General features: G+C 38.2%; 1 protein-coding gene across 36 annotated transcripts in view; it reads left to right on the top strand.

Moving 5' to 3' along the window:
- The window catches only part of lrrc7 (leucine rich repeat containing 7), a 160,931-nt gene that overhangs the window by 134,593 nt on the left and 11,360 nt on the right, over nt 1-14,978 (top strand). For 31 of the 36 annotated variants that reach the window (XM_083565596.1, XM_083565583.1, XM_083565582.1 and 28 more), the window contains 3 exons: nt 2,739-2,850; nt 6,957-7,137; nt 8,773-10,480. In XM_083565596.1, coding sequence (XP_083421722.1) covers nt 2,739-2,850; nt 6,957-7,137; nt 8,773-10,480 — 2,001 coding nt within the window. Of the gene's footprint in view, nt 1-2,738; nt 2,851-6,956; nt 7,138-8,772; nt 10,665-11,900; nt 14,089-14,978 lie in introns of those variants that run through there. The other 5 variants (XR_014537424.1, XR_014537425.1, XM_083565587.1 and 2 more) reach the window with 3 other exon arrangements.

The raw sequence follows: 14,978 nt of genomic DNA on the forward strand, positions 1-14,978 counted from the left end.
TAAAATATTTGTCAAATTCAGTGGGTGCGGCTTATATATAGGTGCGCTTTATAGTCCGGAAATTACGGTATACATTTTCTTTTGGTTGCAGTCATTTTATTCTTGTGAATTAACAAGTGTTGTGAGCCAAAAGAAACGTGGAGCTGTGGTCAGTTAAAATAAATGAGCTGCTTATAATCCTCGGATTATAAAAAGGATTATCTAGGATTTATAATCTAGGATTTTCCTAATAATACTATTCACAACTTTTTCAAAGGCTTCCTTTGGCTGCTTTTGTTATTAGATGTGTGATGCTGTGGCGGACATCAAATATAACACAAACAGTAATATAAGTTATGATATCAAGTCTCATATTACTATTGTACTGAGACATTGTTTGGGAAGCAAAAAAAAAAATGGTTCTGTTTTGTCTTCAAAAGGTCATTTTAATTTACACACACAAACATTCTTTCGGATTTGAATATCAAGTGCTAAATGAATCCATTTGCATATACTCCACCTTGTGTTTTATACTTATGAAAAATACTACCATATAAATACCATAACACTCATATTTGTTATGGCAAACATGCAAAACAGGCAAGACATGAAAGGGGCTAGATCTGTTCAGATCCTATTAGTAAATCAACATCTGCATTTTTCTTCTGCTTTTTTCAGTTGCTTATGCAGTCAAAACTTCTCAAGCTAATAACTAGTGGTTATAAACTCACTCAACACTATTGCATGATTAGATTAATGCATTTGAAATGCACAAGTAGGTGTGAGACAGGGTCAGAGCTTGCACCTACTGTATTCCTGCCATACTTCACATTTCTTTACCAGCCAGGTTGGATTTAAAGTTGATTTGAAGTGACTTTCCATACTGCTTCTTTCCTGCTCACTGATGGCCCTAGAAAAACTATTCAGAAGGAAGCATAAATCAGGCTTGCAAGATTTTTGAGATATTGTATGGAATGTTGAGATGGCATAACCTGAGGCTGAGAATGAGGACGAGAAATGAGAAGCGATGGTCTAAAACAAAATATGAGAACAGAGATACGTTTGAGAGGGTGGGAGGTGACCAGATGGCATGTGGTCTGCTGTGCTCTGCAGCTGTTCATCCAGTGTGCAGCAGCCGGTTTAGGAAAATATGAACTCAGTACACAGTATTTCAACAGCATGTCTGAGACAGAAATGGCAAGTAAATGGTAAAGTTTATACATAAAAGATGCAAAAATATTCAGCCTCAGACATCCTGTTTAATCAGATTCAATTGGTTGAGCTGATGGGTGTGTTCAGAAGCATGAATGTTATGGTGAAAGAAGAATGTGAGTCACTGGATAATTGAAGTGAATGAGAAATTCAACTTAATAAATGTTTTGACTTAAGATCTACATCTTTGTTAAGCTTCACTTAATGAAAGCCTTTGGGAAAGTGTTCTTATCACATAATTGTTTCTGAGGTTTTATAACCTGTTATATAGTTATATTTATCTTTAATGCACATCACTCTGTCACTTACAAATGCTTTTATAGATACATTTACAGAACGATGACTGAGTCAGGGCTCTCATTCTAACATTTGAAGGTTCCTTTCCTGACATGGTGTTTATCTTCTTTTAGATAAGTGAAAAGAACTACGCTTGAGTTGCTTTTTCACAATAATCTAATGCTTTTTATTATATGAAGACTTTTATGTTTATAAGATCATTTGAAAAATAGATGCCATTCCAATAAGTGTAAATATTTAAACACACTGATCTTAGCATATAGTCTTATTGATTAAACAAATTAACTACTGTATATATTATGAACAAGGTCTAATTAAGACTTCTTTTTGTGCTGCCCTCACAAATATAATTATCATGTATAATCTAAAAAAAAACCTATGCATGGAAACATAAATGTTGCGTGTTTTTTTTTTTTTAGAAATGAGGCTTATTTTAGGCCAATATTATAAAAATAATATAAATAGGACAACATGACCATGACAACAAGACATTTATTATATTTATTATAACAGAACTGAAAGATGATAGCATATGTTGATGGAAAATAATCCATTGCAGGTTGGTGTGATGCAGTACCCCTCAAAGTTTCTTGTTTTCTTATAAAAGCATGTCCCAGAGTGTTTTATTACTATTATTCTGTACTGATTTGCCAGCAATTACAATTATTCTTAATTTTGATTCTAATATATTAATGCTTTTAAAACAAGCTGTGAAATGCAATGCTGTGGAATGTCTGCTATGCAAGTTAGTTTTTGTAATTACTTATCTTTTTATATATATATTTTCTCATATTATACTAATGAAAAAAATTTTAAGCTGGTAACATTACTGAAAAATAGAAATGCAAAGTGCTGTGCCTTAAAAATGCTTTTCTATTATTCCAGTGTGCTGACATTTAGGATTCAGACCATTAATGTTTATATTAGTACTATCTACAGTACATTTTTTTGTTTAATATTTTTTTCGCAATTTATTATTATACATTTAAGTTCTTGTGAACTAGGTTTGAAAATACAGATCAAAACTGTCAGAGCTGCAAAAAATTTTTTTGGATTAATTAAATTTCAGTCTGATAACTACTTTATGTAGTAAACATATATACAATGAGTACACACATAGAAAGGAAGTAAAAATATTTGTGGCTTTTAGTCCTACGATATTAAAATTTTTAGTGCCTTTTTTTATTTAGTTGGCTAGAAATCATGCATGTGCATAAACCAGATAAATAGTCTTACATTTATTTTCCCAGGATTCAATGCAAGGTTCACCTAATGATATCCGGATTTCTGACATGAGGCCCACTCTGGTGGAACCCCCTATGTACAAGCCAAAGGTTGTATTGTTGGGAAAAGATAAAAAAGGTATGCAGGGGAAATCATCTACACATAAGTAATTCTTGTAATGTATACTTTATTTTGCTTATTATTTTTAGATCTCAGTATTTTGAAATATTGACTTTATATCAATTTCTTCAGTTGATATAAATATATACAGGTGCATCTCAATAAATTAGAATATCATTAAAAAGTTTATTCATTTTAGTAATTCAATACAAAAAGTGAAACTCATATTTTATAGATTTATCACACACAGACTGATATATTTCAAGTGTTTATTTCTTTTCATTTTAATGATTATGGCTTACAGCTAATAAAAACCTAAAATTCAGTATCTCGGAAAATTAGAATACTACTTCAGACCAATAAAAATAAATAAATAAAAAAGATTTTGAACACAAAAATGCTGAACTACTTATAAGTATAAACATGTACAGAACTCAATACTTAGTCGGGGCTCCCTTTGCATTAATTACTACAGCAATGCGGTGTGGCATGGAGGCGATCGGCCTGTGACGCTGTTGGCGTGTTATGGAAGCCCAGGTTGCTCTGATAGCGACCTTCAGCTCTTCTAAGTTTTTGGATCTGGTGTCTCATATCTTCCTCTTTCCAATACCCAATAGATTCTCCATGGGGTTTAGGTCGGGGGAGTTTGCCGGCCAATCAACCACATGGATACCAGGGTCCTTAAACCAAGTATTAGTACTGTTGGCAGTGTGGGCAGGTGCCAAGTCCTGTTGGAAATTTAAATCAGCATCTCCATAAAGCTGGTCAGCAGAGGGAAGAATTAATCGCTCTAAGACCCTGGTAGCCCACTGTGCTGACCTTGGACCTAATAAAACACAGTGGACCAACACCACAGATGACATGTTTCCCCCAAACCACCACTGACTATGTAAACTGGACCTCAAGCAACTTGGATGAAAAAGCAAAATTTTCTTTCATCTGAAAAGACCGCTTTGGCCCACTTAGCAACAGTTCAGTCTTTTTTTCTTTTGCCCAGGTAAGACACATCTGACGTTATCTCTGGTTCAGGAGTGGCTTGACACAAGGAATGTTTCAGTTGTAGCTCATGGATACGTCTGTGCATGGTGGCTCTTGAAGCACTGACTCCAGCTGCAGTCCACTCTTCTTGGAAATCCTTCCCCCTAATTCTTGGACGGGCTTCGTTTCACCTTTTTATACCACATTTTTTCCTTCGATTCAACTATCCATTAATGTGCTTGGATACAGCATTCGGTGAACAGCCAGATTCTTTAGCGATGACCTTTTATGTCTTACCCTCCATGTGCAGGGTGTCAATGATCATCTTCATGATGACGACGTGACAACAAGCCTTCCCCCATGATTGTGTAGCTTGAACCAGACTGAGACACCATTTAAAGGTTCAGGAAACCTCTGCAGGTGTTTTGAGTTAATTAGCTGATTAGAGTGTGACACCACGAGTATCCAATATTGAACTTTTGCACAGTATTCTAATTTTCTGAGATAGTGAATTTTGGGTTTTCATTTGCTGTAGCCATAATCATCAAAATTAAAGTCACTTTTTGTATTGAATTACTAAAATAACCAATTTTTTAAGATGCACCTGTATATATATATATATATATCTCAGTGCAGGCCATGCATTTAGTATTTGGGCCTTCAGTGGAGACTTACCCAACTTAATCCACCTCTTAATACCACCACTATCATGCTGCCATTATAGAAACCATCAATACTATACAAAAACGCAATATAACAACACGTGGCATTACAGAGAGAGAGACATTTAGCATATTGAGGGTGAATACCATTTTTACTAAACCTCTGCACTACAACCGCAACTGTGCCACCTACATCATCTGGAGCAGTTCAGAATCAATATCAAAATGTACATAAAATTCAACCTACTTACCAGAGATGTAGACTCAGAATTTGCACCGTTCCTCAGAGGCTGTAAGCCAGTGGTACTGCTCGTAATCACTGGTCTGGAAATGGTGAACAAACCCTTTCCCGGGCTGAGACAAGCTAGCTAGCTTCGGGGTTGGCGGACCTCTCCTCATGATGTCTAGCTTTTCTGAAAAATTTATTTTTAGGTATGTCTGAGACCAAATCAATTTCTCTTCCTCAGTAGGCACAAAAAAGTCTAATTCAAATGTATTAATGTGTGCAGAGCGCTACAGATGAGTTTTGCCAGTTAAACTTGGCTGTAACAGTTTCCCTTTGACTAACCAATCAGAGGACTGAAAAATGCTGACGCTATTCTGGGCCAGCTAGCTGGCTTTGTGAGGCGAATTTGAAATCTGTTTGGTTAAAGAAGCAGACCTGTTGCTAATAGAGACTAAGGTAAAATGGTCAGCAGTACAGACTTTGAAGGCCCTGGGCAGATTAGATTGACATGGCAGCACATAGAGGCTGAAATCTTTTTTTTTTTATGCCTATGGGGGAAGGAAAACTGATTTGGTCGCGGACATACTCAAAAATCCATTTTGAAGAAAAGCTAGACATTGTAAGGAGGTTGGCCAACCCCGAAGCTAGATAGCTTGTCTCAGCCCGGGAAAGGGTTTGTTCTCCACTTCCAGAACAGTGAAAATGAGCAGTATAGTATAGTATAGTAGAGTATTGATGGTTTCTATAATTGCGACGTGATAGTGGTGGTATTAAAAGGTGGATTAAGTCGGGTAAGTCTTTACTGCATGGCCCGCTACTGATCCGTAATTCGGGTCGCGGGGGCAGCAGTCTAAGCAGGCCCCTGCCTTCGACTGCTGCCCAATCCTCACAGCACCGTCCCTTACGGTCCCTTCTGCAGGTGGTGAACCCACGGGAATATATATATATATATATATATATATATATATATATATATATATATATATATATATATATATATATATATATACATACAGTGGAACCCAGTTATGTCGATGTCCTAGGGGGTCGCCAAAAAGCATCGAGATAACCGATGATCTAGATAAACGAAAAAATCAATATGGCGGCAGTATATTAACGTGCTTGAAATTTCTTTATGTACATGATGTGCGTTAATAAATGAGAATGTGCATGAACGTGTTTTTGGAGGGTTTTTTACACAACAGCGTTGCCTCGATTTGTTTGATGAAGGTATGCTATAAAAATACATACAGTACATGTTCGTTAACTGTCAGGAATCCACCTGCCACGCCCCCTTCGGTGCTTTCTCGACCGCTTTCTCTGAAGCTCCCGGCTTTAATCGCGCACATCTGGTGCTCGTTTATCATCATCACCAGCTCCTATTTAAACTTCCACACTCTCACCGTCCGTTATTGTTGGTATATGTTGGTTCACGGCGGTCGTTGTTATCGCGCATGCGTATCCCGGTACGTGTCTTCCCACCAGCACTCTCTCAACGGCTGCTCTTTTCTTCCCAAAGTGCATCGCGGATTCCCCCCCCCCGATCCTGCCGGTGTTCATTCTATGCTTTTGCTGCTCATCCCACGTTCCGTATCGCACTCCTACCAAGCGCGGCTTTCGCCTCCCGTTCATCGCAAAACATTTAACAACAAAAGGCATTTGTGCAGAGAACTCTGCATAACAGCAGAGATTCACCAGTATACAATACAACACCTGTAGCATCTGTAAGGTTTGATTTTTCCGCCACTTTTGCGAGTTCTTCTGCGGCTGCACAGTGCCGATCGACATAACTGACGTTAAATGGCAAAATTTTCCCCCCTTGTGCTCGAGATATCAGGGTTCGGCGACATAAAGAAGTCGACATAACCGATAAAAAATGCTTAGACAAAGCGAGAAGTTGGCGGTTCCACTTCAAAAACGTCGACTTAATAGGGTTGTCAAGTTAACCGAGGTCGAGATAAGTGGGTTCCACTGTATGTATATATATATATATATATATATATATATATAATATATATATATATATATATATATATATATATATATATATATATATATATATATATATATATATATATATATATATATATAATGGTATAGTATTGTTGCCATTCCAATATGAGAAAAAAAACAGAGACCAGTATTTCACTTCATGTCCTCCTCATGCACCTACTAAAGCACAGCCACTATATCCATCGCAGAAAGTGCTGCTATGAACATGAAGGATACAATACTGATATGGATTTCCTCTCATTCAGAATCCATCGATGACTCAGACCCAGACAAAATGCACTGCTTGAACAACAGTGGATCATCAGCCACCTACTCAGACTACTCCCCCTCGCAGGGCTCTTCTGGTTCCTCCAACCCTCCTGGCAATGTCAGCTCAATGCAGAATGCTGCCAAAGAGGGTCCATCACAGACCCACTGGACAAACAGGTTGGCAACAATTAACAAATATTTTGCCTGCCAGCGGTCTTCAACTGAGAGCACACCTGTGCCATTTGGTGATATGACAGCTCATAAATTAGTTTGGTTTGTTTAGTTATTCTGTGGTGGCCTGCTAACATGCAAGTATAATACAAGTTTTATAATGTTACATTTAAAGTCTCTGTTTTGTTAAAAAGAATTTTTAAAGCTTCAAGCTTTCTTATATGCCTTTAAATTACCTTAAGTCTAGATCTTTCTTATACTATTTAATAATAATGACCACAATCAATTTTTGCCAGTTTATTGAGTATCATCAGATATGTTACTTTGCATTAGGGCTGCAGCTATCGATTATTTTAGTAATTAAGTATTCTATAGATTTTTCCATTGATTAATCGAGTAATCGGATAAAAATGGCTTTTTCTTCATTAAAGAGCAATACTTAATATCCAAGAGAAAAAAAAACAGGCCTCTTAAAATTAACAAGTAATTAGAAAAATATTTTATTTAACTAAACCCATTTAATGCCTTCAATTGCCATATTATGTCAAAATGCAAATACAAGTTTATAAATAAAAATCATAAATAAAAATAGAGATATAACTTTTAAAATTACTTAAAAAAAAAACTTTTATGTTTTTCCTTTATGTTTTAGTTTTAAATTATCCCAAACTTTAAAAAAACTTTCTGTTGTGTTCTTTAGCCTGAATTTTCTCCTTGCCCCTCGCTGTTTTCTCTTCGTTTCTCTATTTTAATTCTGCAGCGTCTTCTGTGTTTACCTGTCCAGAGGTCAGGTTAACATGGTGTATGCCACTTTCCACGCAAAGGTTTTGATTTATAAAAACTAACTTGATGGGAGAAAGCATGCACCTGTAAGTAAGCTCAGCCCTGCGTGCACACAACGTGGAAAGGCGAGAAAGGGGAATTGATAACACAGATAGTGTGCACAACCTTTGCGTGGAAAGGTTGTGCTTTTATACAGTAAATGAAACCCTGGGGTGGACTAGAGTTTAGCGTGTGATGCCTCAGTAATAATAGCCTGTGGGAAAGCTCAGTGCTCCATGTGTACAGTAGTTAAATGGACTAAATAAAGTAAATAATTTGCTTTATGCTTTTTTGTATTCGATTCACAGAAAATTATTCGAAGAATTGTTCGAGCCCTACTTTGCATAGACTTTTTCTAATAATTGTGCACAATGTTCAGATTTAATGTCACTACGAGGACACTCTAAAAAGAACTACAGAACTGAATGGAAGTATAAGTGCTGATCATGTCAGGTTGGATGACGGTTATTCTTAGTGTGCAAAATCAGTATGTTTATCAACAGGGTTGTAAATTCACTAAAAATCTTTCTTAAAATCCTACAAGCATTGATGATGCTAGGTAGATGTGTTTAAATAATATAAAAACTATTAAAATGCATACAGTCTTATGAAGTACAGTACTGACAAAATACAATGTTTTTTCCTCTTCATCATGAGCATAGAAATTAGTTTTCCTTCTTTCCCCCTTTCTTAAACACCACAAGCATTAGCAGCTACTCTGAATTTCTCTCACAATAATACTGCATGTTTCTGTATTTATGCCTTTACTAAGGTTCCATTCCTCAGTTTTTCTTTTTTTTTTTTTGGTTTTCTATTCAGACTTGCTCAGTCTTTTCCAAAGCCCATAGAGACAAAGCCTCTGCTCAGTCACAGAGAGACACCCCCCTCCATTACCCTGCAGCAGCGGGGTGAGAGACGGCCACTCAGTGACACCTTCGACAGCTGGAATGATGCCCCCCACTATGACAATACAGGGTTTGTAGCAGAGGAGTCGCCAGCTGAGACTCCCAGCAGCAGTAGTGGGAACCCCATGCTGGGCACAAAGCCTCGTAGTGCCTCAGTCGCACATGGGCGACGTCCTTTAATGAGACAGGATCGCATCATGGGTGTCCCATTGGAGCTGGACCAGACACCACACTCTTTCCGTACAACTCCCGATGCTGAAGTGCCTCCTCCCCCAAATCCCTGGCAGAACTGGACAAGGACTCCTAGCCCCTTTGAAGATCGTACAGCATTCCCCTCCAAACTGGAAATTACCCCAGCAAACAGCCCCAACCCTGACCGCAAAGACTTTGAGCAGGAAATGGGTGACCTACCTGGTACTTTCCCCTCTTCAGGAGCCTGGGGATTCCTGGACTCCAGAGACTCAGGGACAGGGCAAGGTCAGCCTAATGTCTTTGCACATGTTCAAGGTCGCAATGAACCAAATAAGGGCAACACCTTGGTCATAAGCAAGAGCTCTGAAAGACCTTCCCCAATGATGAAGGAGGTAAAGTCAAAATTTAAAAAGTCCCAGAGCATAGACGAAATTGATATTGGATCATACAAGGTGTACAGCATTCCCTTGGACAGCTACAGCTCTAGCATAGAGAATCAGGGTAGTGTGGACAGAGCCGACCTTCCAGGACCTCTTGAACATAGCATGTCCCGGAGCCAGTCTGCTCCCATGCTGGATGATGACCTTGACAGCTTTGGCACAAATAAATCGATTCAACAACAGAAACCTGCTATCCCAAAAAAGGTTTATCAATTTGACCAAAGTTTTAACCCTAAAGGAGCCATGGATGTGTTGAAAGCAGATCGAAGGGTCCCTCCACCATTTCCCAATACCCCTGAATATGTGAATCAACCAGGCAAGACACTGCCAAAGGAGCTTATTAGCCCCCGAGGCTACCAGGGTTATCAGCCAATGGAGCAAATGTTTGCCTTTTCTCAACCACCTGTCACCGATGATGCAATTCCTCAACAGTTTGCCGCCCAGCCTCAACGGTCCCGTCCAGGTTTCTTGCGGAGGGCAGATTCCTTGGTAAGTTCGACAGAGATGGCACTGTTTCGCAGGGTAGCAGAAGCTCAGGAGCACCAAATGGCAGAGCATTACAACAGACCCCAACAGCTTAAAGCTATGATGGATGCACAGAATAGCTTGTCCAACATGGCTGATTCTCAGTTCCACAAGAGGAATGGTAGGTATGAAGAGGAATACTCATCTTATCAAGAACCTAAAAAGCCTATTATGGGATACCCCACAAAAAGTCTGACACAGCGTCGCCCACTGTCGGCAAGGAGCTACAGTACAGAGACTTATGGGGCATCGCAAGCTCGGCCAGTGTCTGCACGCCCCACCATGGCTGCCCTGCTAGAGAAATTGCCTTCAGATTATAATATTAGTACATGCACTGAGAAGAGCCTTGACACTGATATGAAGATGAGGCCTTTTCCACAGAAACCAGAGGACATGACCTCCAAAATGCCAGTAGACTGGAGACAACAGCTCCTAAGGCACATAGAGGCAAAACGGCTAGACCGGGTAAGAAAGTTTTAGTAATTACATGTTCCTGACTACTAATCTACATTTCTGGCACATGCGCTTATTTTAGTATACCATCATATACAGTGGTGTGAAAAAGTGTTTGCCCCCTTCCTGATTTCTTATTTTTTTGCATGCTTGTCACACTTTAATGTTTCAGATCATCAAACTAATTTTAATATTAGTAAAATATAATACAAGAAAACACAACATGCAGTTTATTATTTAGTTTATTATTAAAAAAATCCAAAACTACATGGCCCTGTGTGAAAGTGTTTGCCCCACTTTTAAAACTGTGGTTTATCACACCTGAGTTAAATTTCTCTAGACACGCCCAGGCATGATTACTGCCACACCTTTTCGCAATCAAGAAATCTCCTAAATAGGACCTGCCTGACAAAGTGTAGCCCAAAAGATCCACAAAAGCTAGACATCATGCCGAGATCCAAAGAAATTCAGAAACAAATAAAAAAGAAAGTAATTGAGATCTGTCAGTCTGGTAAAGGATGTAAAGCCATTTCTAAAGCTTTGGGACTCCAGCAAACCGTAGTGAGAGCCATTATTCACAAATGGCAAATACATTAAACAGTGGAGAACCTTCCCAGGAGTGGCCGGCCAACCAAAATTACCCCAAGAGCACAGCGACAACTTATCTTTTGTGACCCCACAACAAGATCCAAAGATCTGCAGGCCTTATTTGCCTCAGTTAAGCTCAGTGTGTATGACTCCACCATGAGAACGAGACTGGGCAAAGTTCCATGCTGAAAGTGAGCTGAGCAAAAAGAACATGAAGGTTCGTCTCAGTTTTGCCAGAAAATATCTTGATGATCCCCAAGACCTTTGAGGAAATACTCTGTGAAATTACGAGACAAAAGTTGAACTTTTCGGAAGGTGTGTTACATTACATCTGCCGTAAAAGTAACACCGCATTTCAGAAAAAGATCATCAGTAAAATATGGTGGTGGTAGTGTGATGGTCTGGGGCTGTTTTGCTGCTTCAGGAACTGGAAGACTTGCTGTGATAAATGGAACCATTAACTCTGCTGTTTACCAAAAAATCCTGAAGGGGAATGTCTGCCCATCTGTTTGTGACCTCAAGCTGAAGCGAACATAGGTTCTGCAGCAGGACAATGATCCAAAACACACCAGCAAGACCACCTCTAAATGGCTGAAGAAAGACAAAATGAAGACTTTGGAGTGGCCTAGTCAAAGTCCTGACCTGAATCCTATTGAGATGCTGTGGCATGACCTTGAAAAGGTGGTTAATGTTTAAAAAACCCTCCACTGTGGCTGAATTACAAAAATTCTGCATATATGAGTGAACCAAAATTCCTCCACAGTGCTGTAACAGACTCATTGCAAGTTATCGCAAACGCTTGGTTGCAGTTGTTGCTGCTAAGGGTGGCCCAACCAGTTATTAGGTTTGGGGGGCAAACACTTCACACAGGGTCATGTAGCTTTGGATTTTGTTTTCCCTAAATAATAAAAACCTTCATTTAAAAATTGCATAGTGTGTTCATTTGTGTTATCTTTTACTAATATTTAAATTGATTTGATGATCTGATTCATTAAACTGTGACAAACATGCAAAAAAAATAAGAAATCAGGAACACTTTTTCACACCACTGTAGATATCGCTATGTTTTTAAAATCAACAATTCAGTCTATGGACTTATTTTCGTCTTAGTGATATCTAACTAGCAAGATGGTTTCTATAAGATAATGCCTATAAGATAAACTTATAGGCACTAAACTTACACACTCTTTTACACAACTTAATTACCACTTTATTTCTGTAAAGCTGCTTTGAGAAAATGTCCATGGTTAAAAGCGCTGTACGAATGAAAATGAATTGATGTTAATATAAAAAATTAATGAAACTTTATTTAATATATTTATGATCTACCCTATTTAGGAAGCAGTTTAGAATTTTGGTCTAACTTGTATAAAATTATAAATTACTATAACTGTGATGTTATCTTTAAAAAGCCACCAGAAAAAGGAAATTACAACTTTCAGATAAAGTACAGTCACTATTAAAGATGTATCATTCTAACCAGAAACTGTAAACAAAACAATAGTTTTTTGATTGCATTTGACCTATTAATTGATTTTATTGTAGTTCTGCCCAAATATCCTGCTTTTAATTTGTATGCTACCTGGGCAAAACATGCTTCAAATTCTTAATAAGTACATAAAGTAGGTACACTTAAAATAGCAATAATATGCTATTTCATGGTTCATTTGCCAAGCCAAGACTTACTGTTCAGTAGAAAAGTACAACTCCTCAACAAAAATGTATGCGTTGTACACTGACGTTTCTACGTTAATTCTGTATAGCAAACAACAACGGCTAATACAAAGAAATTTGTATTCAGTCTGATACAGGGTTAACGGCTATGCTATGTTTCTGTGAACAGTCTACTACGTTGTCCACTAATCTTAGTCACCCACTGTTGTTATTGTTAGTTTTATATAAATGTGTGTTTGTGTTTGCTGTGTTGGCAGTAATGATGTTCTGTACAGTTTTCTGTTGGTCAAGCTTCTCAACTCTGTTGCAGCTACGCAGTTTGTGTGGTGCAGTCAAACGTAACCCTCCACCCCGGCAGCAGCCTTTGACTTTCTATGTGGCACACCCATTCATTCATGTCATGTGGTTGTTTTCCTCAATCAGAGCGCTGTCCTTAAGCACAACACAGTAAACTTCGGCATGCTGTACTCTGGAGGCTATGCTGCACCGCATGCCAGCAGAAGCATGACAATAAACTTTTACAATAACACAAAGCATGAAAACCAAACAACTCAGTGGCTACCTCTACCAAAAGTGAGTATATACAGAAGAAATACAATTAGCTCCAATGCAATGGAGCCATGAGGCCAATTGTTTAATGAACTTTCTTATAATATCTTTTAAATCCAGCTTCTGCTTAAAAGAAAAAAAAAACCACACACATTATTTGAGACCTTTTGCCATCCCTCAGTTATTTTTAATAAACTCTAAATAATGCGTAAGGAATAAAACATGACAGGTTGTGCTGTTATAGGGAAATACTCAATAGTGGAATTTATTATTTTTCAATAACAGCACATCCTTCTTTGTTTTATTCCTCTTATACCACAGCAGTTTGCCAATGATTATAATGATCGCATTCATGTTTTGCCTGCATTTGTTTCTACATTTATTATTGAGTAATGTCCATTTAGCATGTAAACAGAAAACAGTTTAAAACTTAGCTTGTTGTTGTTGTTGTTTTTATTAATAGTATAAACAAATGCAGCTTTCCATGTTACCAAACAACCGCAAAGCATGAAAGTCCTAAAGGCTTTTCTGTGTGGTAAAACATACTGACTATCATAAAGTGTAGATAAAAGAAACCCCTTTCATGAATGTAAACTCTTTTCCTACAGAAACGTTCAACTATACCAGCAGATTAAATAACACTAAATTAATTCTAATCATAAAAGTTCCTGTGAATTCATTGTTATTATGGAAATACAGTAAAACTCATTATCATATTAGACCAGTGCAAAACTATAAACCTGTAATTTATTTTGTAGCCTGACACTCTGAGAGCTGCTGTTGTAGCCAGTGAATCAACACTTAATAAGCATCTGACCAATCATATATGACAGAGCTGTGGTATATTTGGAAATAATTCACTGTGAAAAGTCATAGACAAAAGTGTAGCCCAAAAGATCCACAAAAGCTAGACATCATGCCGAGATCCAAAGAAATTCAGAAACAAATAAAAAAGAAAGTAATTGAGATCTGTCAGTCTGGTAAAGGATGTAAAGCCATTTCTAAAGCTTTGGGACTCCAGCAAACCGTAGTGAGAGCCATTATTCACAAATGGCAAATACATTAAACAGTGGAGAACCTTCCCAGGAGTGGCCGGCCAACCAAAATTACCCCAAGAGCACAGCGACAACTTATCTTTTGTGACCCCACAACAAGATCCAAAGATCTGCAGGCCTTATTTGCCTCAGTTAAGCTCAGTGTGTATGACTCCACCATGAGAACGAGACTGGGCAAAGTTCCATGCTGAAAGTGAGCTGAGCAAAAAGAACATGAAGGTTCGTCTCAGTTTTGCCAGAAAATATCTTGATGATCCCCAAGACCTTTGAGGAAATACTCTGTGAAATTACGAGACAAAAGTTGAACTTTTCGGAAGGTGTGTTACATTACATCTGCCGTAAAAGTAACACCGCATTTCAGAAAAAGATCATCAGTAAAATATGGTGGTGGTAGTGTGATGGTCTGGGGCTGTTTTGCTGCTTCAGGAACTGGAAGACTTGCTGTGATAAATGGAACCATTAACTCTGCTGTTTACCAAAAAATCCTGAAGGGGAATGTCTGCCCATCTGTTTGTGACCTCAAGCTGAAGCGAACATAGGTTCTGCAGCAGGACAATGATCCAAAACACACCAGCAAGACCACCTCTAAATGGCTGAAGAAAGACAAAATGAAGACTTTGGAGTGGCCTAGTCAAAGTCCTGAC

This window comes from Silurus aristotelis, assembly GCF_946808225.1.
Source record: "Silurus aristotelis genome assembly, chromosome: 2".
Classification (NCBI taxonomy): domain Eukaryota; kingdom Metazoa; phylum Chordata; class Actinopteri; order Siluriformes; family Siluridae; genus Silurus; species Silurus aristotelis.